Raw genomic sequence first — 15,498 nt, 5'->3', positions numbered from 1 at the left:
GCTACATCTTGCTGCATCTGTTGTCATTACATTAGCAGGTTTCTGGCAATATTGAGTACTATTATACTTTTGGAGTATGTTTGTAATTTCAGTACTGTTTGTTATGCTGCATACTGTATTTCACATAACAAACTTGTATTGCAGTGCAAGGCTGTCAAAGTTTAATCATCTGCCATCGCAGCAAGAATGAATGCGTATTGTGCTTGGCCATGCAAAGAAGAGGTGCCCTAGGTGTATTGTATTATGAGTCATGTTGACTGAGTCTAGAATTATGACAGAGGCCAGAGGCAGATCAAGGGAGGGGCTAAGTGGGCCTTTAGACTCCCTTCTCCCTCCATAGTCAGATTTAAAAGTTTACAAAGTTAATATTTTTAATGAAATTAATCCCAACAGCATAGCATATTATGCTCCAGATTTATTTTATTTTATTTGTTGAGTTTTGCTTTCTTCCTTCATTAAATTTTCTCCAAATCTGTTATTTAGCTTAGTTATCTTTGATTTTATAATAGAATAGTGTGTTTCATTTTTATATGTATAATCGTGTAATTTATGTGGCTAAGCGTAAGAGAGGACCACAAGCGCTAACTTCACCACTGCTAAAGTCAACAATAAATAAGAGAAAGTGTGATCACTTCTCCGCATGCCTGTGCACTTGCCATTATCTGCGGCTGGCACCACTGCATCTTGTCAAAACTGTGACAATAGTGTTATATTAGGTGTTGGTGTTTTCATGTTACATTTAATGTTCTTTTCCATTTGTAATGTAAGGCTGAAGATGACCCAATACAAGGGTCGAAACTAGTCCCGATGTTATAAATAATATTAACATTTTGTGTACACTATTGAATAGGTGGACCTTCTCATCTTTGTTAATAGTGATAAATCACCAATACAGACCAAAATGAAATTCATTTCGTATGAGCTGATTTAGTTGCTAATGCATGTACCTCGAACTGTGGGCAGAAGTTGTTTCTTTTAACTTTTGTGAATCTGTGAATGTCCATGTGACATTACCTTGATTGAAAATAATGCTTCAGACCTTCATACAGAATAAAACGAAGGCAATCTGAAGGTCACTGCATATTGTTTATGCATTTTGAATGGATGGTTCTATTACAAACACTGCTTACCACTCTAAAACCTCGAGAATTTTCAGTAATAATGTCGTTGAACAAATTTTACCTGTATGACCCTCTTCAAAAGGCTAGATTTGGCAAGATACCACTCACATAGACAACACTAGATATGGCACCTCGTTAACATAATTATTAGGTATTTCGTGTAGCTTTCTCTTTCGTTGTTACCGAGCTCGATAGCTGCAGTCGCTTAAGTGCGGCCAGTATCCACTAATCGGGAGATAGTGGGTTTGGACCCCCATGTCGGCAGCCCCGAAGGTGGTTTTCCGTGGTTTCCCATTTTCACACTAGGCAAATGCTGGGGCTGTACCTTAATTAAGGCCACGGCCGCTTCCTTCCCATTCCTAGGCCTTTCCTGTCCCATTGTTGCTATAAAACCTATCTGAGTTGGTGCGATATAAAGCAAATAGCAAAAAAAGAAATCTCTTTCATTGTTAGCATGGCATTTTAATGAGTTTCTATATTCTGTGAATGCATTCACATTGCTGTGGAAACATACCTCAATGTATTTTAATGGGTTGTGCATTGGGTTACAAGGAGCAATGATGAGGCAAGACATTTCTTTATAGCAGGCAAAAAATAGAGAGCAATGTTTTTTAAATGGAAAAATGATATTCCCTGGAAGGTCAAAAATCTCACTGCAAAGTGATGTATGTGATGTTAATTTTCATGGTAAGTACTTTACATTATTAAGGCTGATAAATTTGTAATTAGCATAAAAGAGACGGAACTTCCATGACTGAAGTGACTATCAAGAACCATAAGGATAAGGGTGAGGAAGAAGATAAAATGTAACGACTAGTTTCTGGTGAGGATGAGTACCGAGAATGAATCCACAATAATTGTGTGTATATAATCATCTTATATGTGCAGTGGGAGTAGAAGTGGTACTAGAACAGAAGTTTGTGTGGTGTGTTAATATCTCAGAAATTTTCATGAATACTTTCACTGGATTTGATCATAAAAGGTAATTTAGACTTAAAGCAATCTGTTAAGCCCATTAAAACTCTATCATCATTTTGGAAAAGGTTTCCCACTGTGTAAGAACTGCTTGTACTTGTCAGCCTTGCTCATTGTGGAGATAATAGCATGAACACAGTATTATTATTTTAATTTTTTTTCTTTTTTTTTTTTTAACTTTGTTTTACCGAGCTCGATAGCTGCAGTCGCTTAAGTGCGGCCAGTGTCCAGTATTCGGGAGATAGTAGGTTCGAACCCCACTGTCGGCAGCCCTGAAAATGGTTTTCCGTGGTTTCCCATTTTCACACCAGGCAAATGCTGGGGCTGTACCTTAATTAAGGCCACGGCCGCTTCCTTCCCACTCCTAGCCCTTCCCTGTCCCATCGTCGCCATAAGACCTATCTGTGTCGGTGCGACGTAAAACAACTAGCAAAAAAAAAAAAAAAAAAATAATAATAACTTTGTTTTACGTCACACTGACACAGATAGGTTTTATGGTGACTATGGGATAGGAAAGGTCTAGGAGCGGGATGGAAGTGACCGTCACCTTAATTAAGGTACAGTCCCAGCATTTGCCAGGTGTAAAAATAGGAAAACACACAAAATCATGTCAGGACTGCCTACAGAGGGGTTCGAACCTACTATCTCCCAAATGCAAGTTGATAGCTACATGACCCAAACCACGTAGCCACTTGCTCAGTGTGCTGTATTTTCTGAATTGAACATCTTCGATGTTATTATTATAAGCTATAAATTTCGTTTTTGTTCCGTATTGAAGTGCAATTATAAGAAGTAATTTTCAATACAAGATTGGAATTTCATTTTTCATCTTGGAATATTTTTTATGTAAGGAAATTGTAAGGAATTTGGTAAGGAAATTACCTTGAGTGTAGCATCTTACATTGCAGAGTGCAATACTATGAGCGGCTGAAATAGGTGAAGTGAGCACACTTTCTCTTCTATACGCTATGTTAACAGGTTTATTTCTGTTTTAAACACATATGTCACCACAGTTCGCTAGGGATGAGCATACAACCCTTGAATACTAACTATTTTTAATTGACCTTTGGCTACATTACCATTTGGTCATCACAGACTCAATATCAAACAATACACAGAGAGCAATATTGAAAACTTTACAACACACATTACAGTAGAATCAAGGTTTTACATACAGTTTATTCCAACTTGAAAGAATTCATGTCCATATTAAGTCCAAGTAGTACACATCAAATAGTAACTATTGGACTTGTCCTAGCAGAGGCTGGCGGACTGACAACAATAGGCTATAACAGGCTGCATGTTAGCATGTGTCGTTTACTTCAGCGACTGTACAAGTACAGTGCTTCACACCAAGTTATGAGAAGCTTGCGGATCGCAGTGCATTAACACACACTGAATGTGTTTCAAAAGTAGTTTTTATTTCACAAGTAATAGGTGGAATACTAGCTGAAAATTTGCTATTTCCTCTGCAATGAGTGACAAGTGTAAATTTATTGTGTTTCATTTTTATCTTTTTACAAACCAGCCAAAAAATGAAGCAGAAGATAAAACATGTCAAAATTCTGCAGTTAAAGACTTCTTCTAGTGGTGTTGATTGTTGATATAATTACTACTAAAAAAAGAGAAACGATCTGCAGATGTTGAAATAAGGATAAGTCCTCCTAGTACTTCAGTGGAAATAGCTAATATTTCCATCATCTAAAATGATGTTGAAATTGTCGCATGAAAACAGACAGGCAAAATTAAACAGGAGCCATGTTTACTAGTAAAGAACTTTTCAATTAGTGATTAGCAAAAAATTGCTATAATATTAATAAAGTTACTCAAGTGTAATTTTTGAAAGACTCGTGTATTAAATTATTGTTATTATTAATTCAAAACAAACTACACACATGACCAAAACAGCGTAATAATGTAGTTGTTAGTGGTGGCTTGCATGACTTTGCATCCTCAGTACATCTTCCATGTCTACAGTAATCTAATATATATATGATAGGAACTCGTTGAATTCTTTGAAGAATTTTCCTTCATTTTATTTATGTGCAAAAATATTTAATTCTTAATGTAATTTTGATAGTCATACAGTATAACAATGTGTACTCTAAATACTTTAATATTCATGAAAATGTATGGAACTATAAAATTTTGATTTGTTGAAGGGGATATATAGGCTCTTAGTAAGGTTCTTTCTTCTTGCTTTACTACAAAATGTAAATGCATTGTTTTTGCTTTGTGGTATGGTATTTTCCCTTTTAGGAAATCCTGGATCTGCCTCTAACAAAGTCAACCCCAGGCTAAAGAGGAAGATGATGTAGACTATACAGTATGTATAGTTGTGGATATTTGTAATGATAGAACAAAGAAATATAATAAAAGTGATTTGAGATAGAACCTGTTGATGTTCTTTCAGGAACAAAAAATGTTTCTGAAGTCTTGAATGCAAGTTGGTAAGTTGTTAAAAGCTGATTATTGAAACTAAGAATTTCAGTGGAAATGTAACACTGCTAACGTTTTGTTACACTATATTGATCTTTTCAGAATATACATTATGTTTTGATCAGTATATTAGGTCGTCATGAAAATAAGACTGCGGAAAACAGAGACTATTTCAGTGGTGTCGTGCTAATGTCAATCGTAGACTTTCCTTCTTCCATACTTTTCATGACTATGATTCTATGCTTTTCAAATTTGAGCACAAAACCTGTAAATTACTACCAAAAATACTTCATCTGAACATAATTGAAAATTAGTGATCAATGAAATTTTTACTAAGTATAAAACTTAACTGACTGGGCGAATTGGCTGTGCAGTTAGGGGTGCGCAGCTGTGAGCTTGCATCCGGGAGATAATGGCTTCGAACCCTACTGTCGGCAGCCCTGAAGATAGTTTTCCATGTTTCCCATTTTCACACCAGGCAAATGCTGGGGCTGTACCTTAATTAAGGCCACGGCCACTTCCTTCCCACTCCTAGCCCTTCCCTGTCCCATCGTCGCCATAAGACCTATCTGTGTCGGTGCGACGTAAAGCAACTAGCAAAAAAAAAAATTAATTGCACAAGTAAGAGAGAATTTTAAAAAAAGAAAAAAGCATGGCACTACAGCCTTGTTGAGCCTTGGTCTACCAGGCGACCACTGCTCAGTCCAAAGGTCTGCAGATTATAAAGTGACTCATCATTAATGCGACAAATCCTCTCAGCTATTATTCTTGGCTTTCTAGACAGGAGTCACAATCTCACCATTAGATAGCTCCTCTATTGTTCTCATGCAGGGTAAGTGAACCTAGAATTACAGATGACCTTGGGAAGAAATCCTGAACTGAAGTTCAGTTGTAGGTTGGCTTGTTTTCTTCTCCTGCTCCATCTTTCACAGCAATTAATAGCCTATCAAGAAAACTAGTAGACCAGAAAACTGGATCATGATTATAATATCACTTTTATTGATATTTCCATTCAGAATTTAATTTTAAAAGTTTCTTGTGATGGAATGAGAATGCTGTTCACATACAATTCCTCATGTGAACAATTAGGGCCTCTTCTCTCAAGATTATCATACTTTAACATAAAACTGCCATGAATTTACCTTTGTCCAACATAGTTTAGAAACTGCTGATAGTACAGGTAAGTGGTGTGTCACCTTATACAAATTAACATTATTAATTTCCTCTAGGGCACATTACCAGCTATTCATCCTGGACTTGGGACAGTCTCTGAGTGATTTGACTTGCTTTCACAGTGATCAGATTTTAGGATACATTCTTGTCTGTACTCTATTTATTCAAATATTTCAAGCAATTCTGATGTATTCTTTTGAAAAATATATTATTATGAAGAAAAGTTTGTACAGTGGACATGGTAGTACTCACATTCTGCTGACTGCACTGCTCTTGGTGCTGTGATTGATTTGGCCACCAGGGATCTGACTCTTGTCTTTGGGAGATACTCTCGGCTGCACCCATTATTGTTGCCTGTTGGCAAAATTTAAAATTAGTTTGTAAACTCTATAAGATCATGCCATTGGAAAAGAAAAAATATACCAACTAGTTTAGGCCAAGTACCAGCATGAAGAAAATCTCTTTTTTGATGGATGGTCGGACAGATAGACAGTCTGGAACAGGCAGCATGGTAAATGCACTTATCTTTGTTATCTACGCCTCCCATAAAGGTTTTATACTTACGGATCAATAGTGGTTTCAACCCCTCATTTCCCTTATGGCTCCTTACAGTAAGTGTTAAATATCATTTGGATCTGTATTGAAGAGTAGGATGCTAATTTGTGTATTTTTTTCCTTAGCCTGCTGCCATGTAAATATGTTAATATAAATCTTAGTAATTACATTTCCTACATTTCAAATAGTGTAGTGTCAGAATTTCAAGTTGGACATCTGCTAATGGACACTGTTATATGCCTTACACAACTAGTAATCAACAGCCAACAGCTGATATGTTGTTATTCACATTAATACCAAACATTGTTTTTCTTGTTAGACTGCTCCTACTGTAAATATGTTAATATTAATTCTTAGTAATTATAATTTAAATATAAATCAGGTACCTGATTTAACCTTGAGGAGGTACAGTGACTGATGATGCCTTCTATGAAAGGCGAAACATGTCTCACATTCATATGGTAATAATGATAAATTCCTAATTGTTTAAAATTTTAATGTATTGAATAGGTGATATCTATATATATAAAATAACTTGTCCTGACTGACTGACTGACTGACTGACTGATTCATCATCGCCGAGCCAAAACTACTGGACATAAAGAAATGAAATTTTGGGGATATATTCATATTAAGATGTAGGTGCTCGCTAAGAGAGGATTTTTGGATATTCCGTCGCTAAGGGGGTGAAAAGGGGGGTGAAATTTTAAAATGAGTGTATCCATATCTCAAAACTTTAAAAGTTTACAGATGTAAAAATTGGTATTTAGAATCTTCTTTAAAATTAAGGAAACACGTATTTTTTTTATTTTCAGAAAATCCCAATAGGAGGGGTGAAAAAGGGTGAAAATGGGGGAAAATGGGTTGAATACCTTTAATCAGGATACCGGTACTTATATCTCAGAAACTGAAGATATTACAGACCTGAAAATTGGTACATTTGATCTCTTTTAAAAATAAAGAAACACGTATTTTTTTGTTTTTAGAAAATCCAATTAATGGGAGGGTGAAAATGGGGGGGATTTTTAAAATGAGTGATTCTATATCTCCAAACTTTTAAAGTTTGCAGATGTAAAAATGGGTATTTAGAATCGTCATTAAAAATAAAGAAACACGTATTTTTTTGTTTTCGGAAAATCGCAATAGGAGGAGTGAAAAGGGGTGAAAAAGGGGTCGAATGCATTTCATGAGTCTACTTATATTTCAGAACCTGAAGATATTACAGACCTGAAAATTGGTGTTTGGGATCTCCTTTAAAAATAAAGAAACACATATTTTTGTTTGTGGAAAATCCGATTAATGGGGGAAGGGGGTGAAAAGGGGGTGATTTTTTAAAGTGGGTGTATCTATATCTCAAATATTTTAAAGTTTATAGATGTAAAAATTGGTATTTAGGATCTCCTTTAAAAATAAAGAAACACGTATTCTTTTGTTTTCGGAAAATCCCAATAGGAAGGGTGTAAAAGGGTTAATAATGGGTTGAATGCCTTTAATGAGGCTACTTATAGTTCAGAACCTGAAGATATTACAGACCTGAAAATTGGTATTTTGGATCTTCTTTAAAAGTAAAGAAACACGTATTTTTTCGTTTTTGGAAAATCCAAATATTGGAGGGTGAAAAGGGGGGGTGAATTTTTTAAAATGAATGTGTCTACAACTTAAAACATTAAAATTTACAGATGTAAAAACTGGTAGTTCGAATCTCCTCTAAAAATAAAGGAACATGTATTTTTTGTTTCCTGTAAATCCTAATAGGAGGAGTGTAAAAGGGTGAAAAATAGGTTGAATGCCTTTAATGAGGATACATATATCTCAGAAACGAAAGATATTACAGACCTGAAAATTGGTGTTTGGGATCTCCTTTTAAAAAAAAGAAACACGTATTTTTAGTTTTTGGAAAATCCAATTAATGGCGGTTAAACAGGAGTGGCAAATTGGGGTGAATTTTTTGAAAGACTATATCCACAGAATATCTTGGAAACGTAAAATGTTACAGACGTAAAAAGTGGGTGTTTGGAATCTCCTGTAAATGTAAAGAATCATAGGTGATTTGTTTTTGGAAACTCCGCTTAAGGGGAACTCAAAAGGGGTGAAATTTTTAAATGAGAATTTTTACAGTATATCTAAAAAAACTTAACATGTTACAGAAGTGAAAAATGGTATTTTTTATCTCTATTAAACATAAAGAAACGTGTATTTTTAGTTTCCGGAAATACCACTCGGGTGGAAGGGGGGGGGTAAAAGTGACTGAAAATGGTGTTGAATTCTTTTAATTAGCCTACTGATATCTCAAAAATGAAGATGTTACAGACGTGAAATTTGATATTTACAATCTGCTTTAAAAGTAAAGAAACACGTATTCTCGGAAAATCCCTTGAAGGCGGGGGGGGGGGGGGGGGGGTGAAAGAATTGAAAAATTAATTGACTTAATTCTATGAGAATACATACATCTAATAAATATAAAGTTGTTACAGACGTGAAAATTCGTATTTGGATCTCCTTTAAAAACAAAGAAAAACGCATTTGTTGGGGAAACCATCTTGGAGGGCGGAAGTGTAAAGGAGTTGAATTCCTTTCATGAGGACACATAAATCAAAAACTCTGAAGAAGTTAGAGTCGTGATAATTGGTATTTAGAAGATCCTTTACTATTAAAGAAACAAGTATTTTTTGAGGGGAAAATTCACTTGGGGGGGGGGGGGAGTATTGTGGAATGAAGTGAAAAAAGTAAATTATTTTTATGGGGATAATTATATCTCAAAACTGAAGGTAATAGACGTGAACATTGGTGTTTGGAATCTCACTTAAACATAAAGAAACAAGCATTATTTTAATATTTTTTTTGGGGGGGGGGGTGGCGGTAAATAAACTTAACGGCGGTGGGGTGTAGAAGGAGGTGTATCCAATTGATTTTACTGTTATTAATGTACTTATAAGTATCCTCCGTTGCTCAGGCGGCAGCGCGCCGGCCTCTCACAGCTGGGTGCCGTGGTTCAAATCCTGGTCACTCCATGTGACATTCGTGCTGGACAAAACGGAGGCGGGACAGGTTTTTCTCCGGATACTCCGGTTTTCCCTGTCATCAGCCATTCCAGCAACACATAATAGTAATAATAAAAATAATAATAATAATAATAATAATAGTATTCCGGACCGTCGTCAAATGTGCGGACCACGCTGGTAACGGCTCCTGGACAAATGACTAAGAATGCAGTCCGGCCGCGGGTTCAGTGCCGCCAAGGCACCCAATATGACACCACGCCGGATCTCCTGAAGGATTTTATCCATATTAAAAATGATTATAGGAAAAGATGGCAAAGATTTACGGATCCAACTGACCGGGAGGAATACCTGAGCCTAGCCCGGGAAGTACGAAATCAATTGCTGGAAAGGAAGATTGAAAAATGGGAGGAAACGTGCCGTGAAATAATAGAAAACCAGTCAGATCGAGAATTTTGGTGGATTCTCGCAGAAAACGAGTCAGTTCGTGAATTTCGGCGGATTATATATCTAAAACAATAAGCATTCAATTATAAATTTCAGTATAATACCGTAGCGAAGCACGGGTATCTTGCTAGTTATTAATAAACTAATTAGCATCCTACAGTCCTTACAATAAGTTGGAACATTAGCCTATTGAAGACAAAGTCCACAAGATTCCTTGCTAGCACTGACATTAAATTTATCTCGCCAGCAAGCAAATTCAATCTGTCAGATCGACCAAGAAATGTTTCATTATTACCGGATATTACTTATTTGAGTGAATATCAACACTTCGGTTCAATATCAGAAGGATAACTAGCAACAAACATGTCAGCGAAGGATTGCCTAGCTGCAGGCGCAAGACGGCAGATTATGAGCTTATTTGATATCATCATTGCAATATGCGAATGTAGAAACTATTTCTTGATAATGGTTAATTATTTCTCTTTCAATTGACATGTAATTGACACCTTTCTAATGACTAATAGTTCAATTAATATGATAAAATAAAGAGCATGTCCAAATACCTGATATCAGGTACTGCCATAGGAAGAACAGAAAAAACGGTGTTTGCCAGTTTGAGTGTTTAAGACCAGTATTATTATTTCCTTTCCCCAGTCTTCTGATTCATTTTTCCATATGCACTTCAACAATCTGTACAGCCACTGTAATCAACCAGGTCCAGCAGCCTATATCATTTCCACACTAATTCCATCCTTCCTCGGTGCCTTGTCCATTTATATTTTATGGGCTGTAATTCCACCTTTAACACTGTTATATCATCTTCTACTGTTGAGTCATCATACCATATTACTACTGTCTCCTCTTCACAATTCCTCACATTTAGCAGCTAATTAAAACACTCCTTCTATCTCATCTTTATTTCTTCTGGATGTATTATCAATTCTCCACCTTCTTCTTTCATCAGATTTGTATAAACTCTTTCTTTCCAATTACCTTGTATAATTGCATAGAGCATTCTTTTACTACCAGCTCCATCCATTTCCATCTTTTGTGTAAATTCTTCCCAACTTTTCTTCTCTTACCAGTTTCTTTACATTTCCTTTAATTGTCAAGATATTTCCTTTCGCTTTTTTAAAATCTCTATTCCATTCTTGCCATGCTTTCTTCTCTTCTTTCACTGCTTCACTCACCTTCTCATTCCATGACAGTGTTTCCTTTCAAAAATAATAAAGGTGTTCTTTAATTCACCTAATCAATACTTTAATTTCCACTTATAGTGGTTACATAAACAGACTATCAGTTAAATGGGACATTTTTGGGCATCTGCAGCCTAAAAACAATCTTCAAGAGTACACCTTATATTAATATGGAAGCTAAAATTTTAGCCAGTTACTAAAATTCAGTATGTAAAAATGTGAAAAATGATACTCTATACAAACATGTTAATGGAAACACTGTCATTGATTAAACCATAAACTATTTTGTCAGAGACTAAAACTTATTCCGTTAAAAATTTCTAATTAAAATGGTTCATTTAAAATTGTTAGTGGAATACCAAAGTGACAATGACATAATGGCAACGACATGAGGGCATGAAACACAAGCACAAAAATGAATGTCACGAATACATCATGTTCAAGGCCGCTGATGAAATCGTGAGTATAAGGTGAAACTGAAGCATCAGTTGAATTATTGCAGAAGAGGCCCTTAGCACCGGCAGGCAATATTATTGTCTGAAACCTTGTCAGGAAATGTCAGTAGATACAGATAAATGTGTATAGTTGAGTTCCTTAAATATTACCCTAAAAAATTAAAACAAATTGAAGAAGTCAGTCTGAGAGACTGAAGTTGCTAAGGTATGAACGAAATATCACGTCACCGAGCTCGATAGCTGCAGTCGCTTAAGTGCGGCCAGTATCCAGTATTCGGGAGATAGTAGGTTCGAACCCCACTGTCGGCAGCCCTGAAAATGGTTTTCCGTGGTTTCCCATTTTCACACCAGGCAAATGCTAGGGCTGTACCTTAATTAAGGCCACGGCCGCTTCCTTCCCACTCCTAGCCTTTTACTGTCCCATCGTCGCCGTAAGACCTATCTGTGTCGGTGCGACGTAAAACAACTAGCAAAAAAAATATATATATATCACGTCACTAATGGAGAGTTAATGTTAAAAACTGCACCCTCAGTGATATTCATCTTTTTAAAACCTAATCAGAAATAAATTGTTTTATGTTCCTCTGTCAGTCACCTCCGATATAGAGCAGTTAATGAAGCAAACTCATAAAAATTCTGTAATATATGGGCCAAATAATTTTCTGAAATACTGATCTAAATGTCCACATAGAAAGTTTCCAAATAAAGGAAAACCTAAGATTCACTTCTCTTCCATGATCACATCATATTCAATCAATCACTACTGATCTGCATTAAGGGCAGTCACCCAGGTGGCAGATTCTCTATCTGTTGTTTTCCTAGCCTTTTCTTAAATGATTGCAAAGAACTTGGAAATTTATTGAACATCTCCCTTGGTTATTCCAACCCTAACTCCCCTTCCTACAAACGAATATTTGCCACAATTTGTCCTCTTGAATTCCAGCTTTATCTTCACATTGTGATCTTTCCTACTTTTAAAGTCACCACTCAAACTTATTCGTCTACTAATGTCATTCTATGCCATCTCGCCACTGACATCTCGGAGGTTTATAACTAGTAATACGGGCCGATGACCTTCGATGTTAGGCCCCTTAAAACAACAAGCAAGCAAGCAGCAAGCAACTAGTAATACATACCACTTAGTCGAGCAGCTCATCTCCTTTCTCCAAAGTCTTCCCAGCCCAAACTTTGCAACATTTTTGTAATACTATTCTTTTGTCGGAAATTACCCAGAACAAATTGAGCTGCATTTCTTTGAATTTTTTCCAGTTCTTGAATCAAGTAATCCTGGTGAGGGTCCTGTACACTGGAACCATGCTCTAGTTGGGGTCTTACCAGAGCCTTTTTCCCCTCTCCTTTACATTCTTACTACAATCCCTAAATATCCTCATAACCATGTCCAGAGATCTGTACCCTTTGTTTACAATCATATTTATGTGATTGCCCAATTAACATCTTACTTATATTAACACCTAGGTACTTACAATGAATCCCAAAAGGAACTTTCACCCGATCAACACAGTAATTAAAACTGAGAGGACTTTTCCTATTTTTGAAACTCACAACCTGACTTTTAACCCCGTTTATCATACCATTCAATCAATCAATCAGTCAATCAATCAATCAAACTGTCCATCTCACAACATTATCAAGGTCATTTTGCAGTTGCTCACAATCTTGTAACTTATTTATTACTCTATAGAGAATAACATCATGCGTAAAAAGCCTTACCTCTGATTCCACTCCTTCAATCAAATCATTTATATATATAAGAAAACATAAAGGTCCAATAATACTGCTGTGAGGAATTCCCCTCTTAATACAGGGTCAGATAAAGATTCACCTACCCTAATTCTCTGAGTTCTCTTTTCTAGAAATGTAGCAACCCATTCAGTCACTCTTTTGTCTAGTCCAAATTGCACTCATTTTCGCCAGTAGTCTCCATGATCCACCCTATCAAATGCTTTAGACAGGTCAATCGCGATACAGTCCATTTGACGTCTGTAATCTAAGACACCTGCTATATCTTGCTGAAATTCTACAAGTCAAGCTTCAGTGGAATAACCTTTCTTAAACCCTAACTGCCTTTTATCGAATCAGTTATTACTGTAATTTCGCAAACATGTCTAATATAATCAGAAAGAATGCTATCCCAAAGCTTACATGCAATGCATGTCAAACTGACTGGCCTGTAATTTTCAGTTTTATGTCTATCACCCTTTCCTTTATACACAGGGGCTACTATAGCAACTCTCCATTCATTTGCTATAGCTCCTTCATGCAAACAATAATCAAATAAGTACTTCAGATATGGTACTATATCCCAACCCATTGTCTTTAGTATATCCCCAAAAATCTTATCAATTCCTGCTGCTTTTCTAGTCTTCAACTTTTGTATCTTACTGTAAATGTCATTGTTATCATAGGTCAATTTTAATACTTCTTTAGTATTAGGCACCTCAGGATGGTGGAGAACACATTTTAACATGTTGTGAAAATGAGAACATTGTTATATCAGGGAAAATTGAGTATTTTCACCTTAACAGGTGTAGTAAGGACAATATTCAGTTGCTAATTCCTCGAAGTTATTAGTTTGATATTAATTTTAAATGATGCTTTTGGTTAAATAATTTGATAGGTAGTGCAGAATCTCAGTTGATCCGAAGAATAAAAAAAATTAAAAAAACAATAGTTACATGCAGAATAACTGAATATAATGAAGAAAATGTGTAGGCTTTTGTTCAACCAGAGATCCTTCCTTTCTTGCAGTATGGCTTAAAAAAATAAATTTAAAAAGGTGGTCCAAATGTGAATTAGGCTCATTGTACAAATATAAGGAACTTGGCCTTGAAAGGAATGCCATTATGATAGTCACTGAATTTAGGGGAAAATTATTTACATGACTATCTGAGAAACATTTTGGAAAATGTCTCTTCATAAAGTGGTCATTATATGGAAAGTTTTGTGTCATGATGATGATGGTAATTATCTTGTTCATTTACTGTTTATTTGCAAATGGCTTTAAGAAATGTAGCGTACATGATTAATAAATTCTGCATTGTTTTTCAAAAACTAAAATTGAGAAATTTATATTCATTAAAAAGGTAATAAACAATTGATATATCCTCCCTGTATTACAAAAGATTTTTGCTAATAAATAGCTCATAGATACAGAATTTCAGCATGTAAAAAGTGTAAAACTCATTGTTGCTAATTTTGAAGCTTGTCTGTGGCTCTTAGATTGCTCCATGACATTCACATTTGTAATGACCTTTCTTTCTTCTTAAATGACAGATTTCATTTGATTTTGTTTGGTAATAATATGTCATTATTAATAATAATTCATCTGTAGCACACTTTGGGTATAAAAGGTGAAGGTGCACACACATATTATATACCTTATATTTCAACAGATAGTAGTAGTTTTCAGGGAGAGAGTACGAAATAGTTGTCCTTCATGATTATGTGAACACTCACCACTTCCAGTTAGTTCCATGCTGATATCAAACTTACGTGTAGAGCTATGTCGTATGAACACCTCGTCGTTCGCTACTCTTCAAGAGTTGACTGGCAAGCTAACAGGCTACTGGCACCAGCTACAGGTATACTCTGCTTCTATTTGAATGGCATGTGTCAGAAGGCATGTTGAGGTAAGTATTGAACTTACTATCACAATGAATGTACATATATATTTAGGAAGAAAAATGAAGTGTAATGTAAATGTTTCAGCTTTCCATACCATTTACAATGACTCAGTACATTGAATATTGTGCTAGGTAGTATGATGCAGCATTCTGTGAACAAACATACTATACCAGCCCTGTCTGGGTTATTCTATTCTAAGATGTGTTCCCACAAACACCAGCTGTTCTAAGAATAGACGAGATTGCTCCCTGGACTTCAGCCAGTTAAGTGATGGGTGAGTCCATGGCCAATGTTAGGGCTCACAGCTGTTGAGAAAAACAATTTGTTGAGACAAAGGGATAACAGCATGCCAAGTTTCTTAACAAGTAAGACATATTTTCTTCTTCATAAGGAGTCATGTGGAGCCTTCAGATTTGTATTTAAATATGTTTCCAAGCTCTAATATGCCCTATTATGAAGTGATTTGGGATATTACTTTCAAGTAAATTAAAGG

At 35.8% G+C, this 15,498-nt stretch overlaps 1 protein-coding gene across 1 annotated transcript in view; it reads right to left on the bottom strand.

The window, feature by feature from the left end:
- Positions 1 to 15,006, bottom strand: part of LOC136858313 (putative leucine-rich repeat-containing protein DDB_G0290503) — a 43,179-nt gene extending 28,173 nt beyond the window's left edge. Inside the window, exons 1-2 of the mRNA XM_067137760.2 lie at positions 14,874 to 15,006; positions 5,961 to 6,062 (exon numbers count right to left, since the gene is read on the bottom strand). Coding sequence (XP_066993861.2) covers positions 5,961 to 6,053 — 93 coding nt within the window. The 5' untranslated portion in view covers positions 6,054 to 6,062; positions 14,874 to 15,006. The remainder of the gene's footprint in view (positions 1 to 5,960; positions 6,063 to 14,873) is intronic.
- Positions 15,007 to 15,498: the final 492 nt, after the last annotated feature.

Source organism: Anabrus simplex, chromosome 1 (assembly GCF_040414725.1).
Source record: "Anabrus simplex isolate iqAnaSimp1 chromosome 1, ASM4041472v1, whole genome shotgun sequence".
In the NCBI taxonomy this organism is placed as follows: domain Eukaryota; kingdom Metazoa; phylum Arthropoda; class Insecta; order Orthoptera; family Tettigoniidae; genus Anabrus; species Anabrus simplex.
This window is presented reverse-complemented; position numbering and strand designations above follow the sequence as displayed.